This window comes from Silene latifolia, chromosome Y (assembly GCF_048544455.1).
Source record: "Silene latifolia isolate original U9 population chromosome Y, ASM4854445v1, whole genome shotgun sequence".
Classification (NCBI taxonomy): domain Eukaryota; kingdom Viridiplantae; phylum Streptophyta; class Magnoliopsida; order Caryophyllales; family Caryophyllaceae; genus Silene; species Silene latifolia.
Window position 1 is genome coordinate 419,901,923 of NC_133538.1, and position 4,795 is coordinate 419,906,717.

The 4,795-nt window shown below is 35.9% G+C and overlaps 1 protein-coding gene across 1 annotated transcript; it reads left to right on the forward strand.

Annotated features, from left to right (window-relative positions):
- The first annotated feature begins 2,267 nt into the window (after positions 1–2,267).
- On the forward strand, positions 2,268–3,634 carry LOC141632428 (uncharacterized). Its single transcript, XM_074444974.1, has 3 exons — positions 2,268–2,273; positions 2,510–2,600; positions 2,784–3,634. Exons 1-3 carry the CDS (start codon positions 2,268–2,270, stop codon positions 3,632–3,634), a joined length of 948 nt encoding a protein of 315 aa, XP_074301075.1.
- Positions 3,635–4,795: the final 1,161 nt, after the last annotated feature.

Sequence of the window (4,795 nt, forward strand, 5' to 3'; positions counted from 1 at the left end):
AGGTGAACTCATTGGTCTTTCTTGTAGGAACTTTAAGAATCTTGGACCACAAAATTTGCATTTCAATATTAAGATCCTAATTTCTGCAAAAAAAAAATTTAAAAAAAATTTAATAATAATAATAATAAAAAAAAAAAAAAAATAATAATAATAATAATAATAATAATAATAACAACAACAACAACAACAACAAGAACAACAACATCGGCATAACCTTGTTTGCGACACCCTTTTAGATATTTGCTTTCGCTCTGGGATCTCTGCTAGTAAAGAGGTAGATATTGGGTTGATCGATGGGCATGACATGTCCTTGCGTCCGGCAGATTTATTGCTTTATTCTTAAGACAAGGGCTGTGATGTGTGTGTGGATATGACCGAGTCTTCCCCCTTTACTCGGTCTGGGATGTCTGAGTTCGTACCTGGACGTGTGGTGGTTGACGCTGCTCGGCGCAAATGCGCCAAGTATTAGGACTAGTGTTCGGTGATCGGTTATGGTTTCTTACCTTTTTCTTTCTCTTTGTAGGGGGAGTTGGAGGCGGATGTCATTGCTTTACTCAGCGGATTCAGAAATTTTCTGTGTCTCAGGATACCGAGGCGCGCGCTGCTGCTTTTAGTTTTACTCGACTTAGCTTTGCTATTGCTAAGGGGGTGAGAGCCCAGATTGTGTCTCGGCTGCCCACCAATTTCTTGTAAAAAATGATTTGATCTTAATAAAAGTTGCAGTGTTTTGTTTTGTTTTTTTAAAAGAAAAAAAAGATAATAATAATAATAATAATCATAATAATAATAATTATAATAATAATAATAATAATAATATAATAATAATAATAATAATAATAATAATAATAATAATAATAATAATAATAATAATAATAATAATAATAATAATAATAATAATAATAATAATAATAATAATAATAATAATAATAATAATAATAATAATAATAATAATAATAATAATAATAATAATAATAATAATAATAATAATAATAATAATAATAATAATAATAATAATAATAATAATAATAATAATAATACAAGAAGAGTTCCCTATTAGGTATTTGGGAGTTCCTTTGAATGCTTCTAGATTATGCATCAGCAATTTTTGTATGCTTATTAACAAATTACATGATGCAATTCATCACTGGTCCACTAAGTTCTTAAGCAATGCTGGTAAGCTGCAACTGATCCAATCTGTCCTCTTTGGTATCCAAAATTACTGGTGTGCTAGCATCCTCTTTCCTAAGGGTGTGGTTAAACTACTCAACAAAATGAGCAAAGACTTCTTTTGGCAAATTCAGGAAGGTCTAGGAAAATGACATTCAAGAGTTGGAAAGCCATTTGTGCCCCCTGACAGGAAGGAGGTTTTGGATTAAAGGAGTTATTATCTTGGAATAAGGCAATGCTATTACAGTGGGTGTGGAAGTTGGATAGTACTGATGATAGCTTTTGGATTCAATGGGTCAAGACCTATCCTTTCAAAGGGACTGATGTCTAGCATGCTCCCATTAAAGAATTTTTCCCTGACATCTTAAAAGGAATTTTAAAGACCAGAAATACTTGTGTTCAGCTTGCTGGTAGCATTCCTCAAACTAACCTATTGGTTCAGCATTGTATTAGTAATGGAAAGTTCCTATTCTCTAAGAGTTACGATATCTTCAGGGGCAGGTTCCCTGAAGTCTGTTAGGTAAAGCCTCTTAGCAGGATTGCTATAATCCCCTCTCATAGGATCACCATTTCTTTAGCTCTGGAGCATCACCTTCCTACAGTGGATAACATTATTGGGAAGGGTTTGCTCATGCCTAACAGGTGTATTTTGTGTAAAGCTGCAGTTGAGAGTCACCTGCAGTTATTCTTCAACTGTCCCTATGCTAAGACTCTTTGGCAGGACATGATGCATTGGATTGGTCTTAAAAGAAGAGGTCTGAGTCTCAGGCAGGAAATTGGCTGGTTTAGAAGCAGAAAACATCGCAATCACTGGTCCTCGAACTGGTTCATTAGCACTCTTGCTGCAATTGTCCATCTCCTTTGGCATGAAAGGAATCAACGAATCTTTATGGGTCAAGAAAGGAATCAGGAACTCCTAGCAAAGCAAATCAAGTATCTCGTAGGTGTTCGATTATTAGCTTGTAGTAAAGATAGTGTGTACAATGTTCTAGCTGAGCATCTTACTTAGTTGCTTCTCTTTATTTGGCATTTTGATGCCAAGCTAGTGGATATTTTTTGTAAGTTTACGCCTTTATTTTCCCCATTTTGGGATGAATAAAATGGAGGTAATTCCTTGAAAAAAAAATTAATAATAATAATAATAATAATAATAATAATAATAATAATAATAATAATAATAATAATAATAGAGGGCAGGGATCTTTTTGATAATTCAATGTTGGCTCATGAACTGGCAGCTAAGTATAACAGAGCTTTTCTCACTCCCAGATGCATCCTTAAAGTTGACATATAAAAGGCATTTGATTCGGTTAATTGTCATTTCCTTGTTGATTGTTTGCAGTTGTTTGGATTCCCTCTTCAGTTTAGAAAATGGGTTCTGGCTTGTGTTACATGCTCTCACTTCTCTCTCAATATTAATGGTTCCGTTGAAGGTTTCTTTCCGGGCAGAAGAGGACTGCGGCAGGGAGACCCTCTATCCCCCTATCTCTTTGCACTTTGTATGGAAGTGTTATCCAAGCTTCTTTGAAAACGTCCCCAGTTTCCTGGGTTCTCCTATCACCCAAAGTGTGTAAAAATTAATCTTACACACCTTATTTTTGCGGATGATCTGTTAGTTTTTACACGAGGCGACCTCCCATCTGTTCAGGCTGTTGATAAGTGCCTCGCCCTCTTTGCTGCCTACTCTGGGTTATATGTAAATCCTATGAAATCAAACCTTTACTTTGGTGGAGTCTCTCCTCAGGAGAAAGCTCTTATTCTTTCAACCACGGGATATGTTGAGGGTGAGTTGCGTGTGAGATACTTGGGTATCCCACTGTTCAGTGCCAGGCTGACCCAAAAAATGTTCTTGCCCATGTTGGATAAGATTAGATGCAAGATAACCCATTGGGCTAACAATCAACTAAGCTATGCCGGTATGATTACTCTCATTAATTCTGTGATTTTTGGCATTCAAAATTTTTTGGTCGCTAGTGTGTTATTACCTAAGGGAGTTGTTAAAAAAATTAAGAAGTTATGCAAGGACTTCCTTTGGGGTATTGGTGAAGGACAAAGACGTATGGTGTTTAAAAGTTGGGGGATTTTCTTTCGGCCAATGCAGGAAGGTGAAGTTAATATAAAGGAAATACTCAGTTGGAATAAGCGTCTAATATTGGATTGGATTCGCAAACTTGAACTTGACTCCTCTACCATATGGGTTCGATGGATCAAGGCTTATGTACTTAAAGGAGTCAGTATATGGGATTTCAAACTTACAGCAGCTTTTTCATGGGGGTGGAGCAGTATCATTACTTGTCGTGATCTTCTCCTCCAATTCACGGGTAATTTGGGAGTTGCACAAAGTTTTCTCAGACTACCTGACTTCAAGCAGCAGGTGTATGACTTATTTAAAGATCAGAGAAAGGCGCTTCATTTTCTATGCATCAAACTTTGGCTGACTAGATCACGTATCCCAAGCATTCCATGATCAGTCTTCTTTCTTTGCTAAATAAATTGCCCACTATAGATAATTTGTGCACTAGAGGGATTGTCATAGTTAACAGATGTGTACTGTGCGGATGCCATGCTGAGAGCAGTGCGCACTTGTTCTTTGCCTGCCCTTATTCTTGTGAGATATCACTACGCCAAATAAGACATCCAATAACGGTCAAATAATGCAAATTACCATTTTTAAATAGAAACACGGGACCGTTATTGCAACGACGGTTGTTAAATATATACCACGGTTGTACAAATAACAAGCGACTGTTATATAACATCAAGAACCGTTGTTAAATCTTAAGAACGGTATCAAATCCGTTGTAGTTTACTATTGACAACGTATTATCGTTCCAAAACCGTTGTTAAATATTATATATGATAACGGTTCATTTCGTTTCTTATTTAATTGAATGTCAAAATTTAACAACGGCTTTATTGCGTGCAAAACCGTTGTTATATTCATCTGTTGACAACAGTATGTGTAGATACCCGTATCCGTCGATATTGGAATTTATAGAAAACCCGATAAACACCCGATGATGATAGGACGACATGTATTATTTAGTTGTCATTGTCATTATTTGGAGCTCGTTTTACGATGTAGAATGGGCATCGTCGATGAAGTATTTTATTAATTTAAATGATATTTAAGTTAATGTTTTTTTTAAGGTGAATTCACTTTATTGTTTTAATTCGAATTCATTTTATTGGAAATAAAATAGATATTTGATTTGAAAAATCATTCTTATGTTACTTGATTTGAAAAATCAATTTAAATCGTTTTATAAATCATATTCTAAGAACTCGATTTTTTACGACGATTTTATACGCGATTTTGAGCTCGTCTTCTACTTGATTTGGGCTCGATTTTCGACGCACTTTCGACCTAACCTCTTACCCTTACTAGCCCCATGTCCAAGACCCATGTCCCATGCATAACTACGTCCAAAGCTATGCACAAAAACAAACCCAAACACGACATAAACAGCCCACACAACCAGTCCATATCCTTTCCCGTGTTCAGCATTACCAAGCCCCAAACCCTTATCAAACTCGTCCAAAACCGCTTACTACCATACCCACATCCATACCCTCATACTATATTACTTGATAGTGCATTTCCCATTAAGAAACTGAGCCCTAAAAC

Coding starts and splice junctions, on each gene's coding strand:
- LOC141632428 (XM_074444974.1), top strand. Junction 2,601..2,783: donor TATTAATGGTTCCGTTGAAG/GTTTCTTTCCGG, acceptor ATGATCTGTTAG/TTTTTACACGAGGCGACCTC.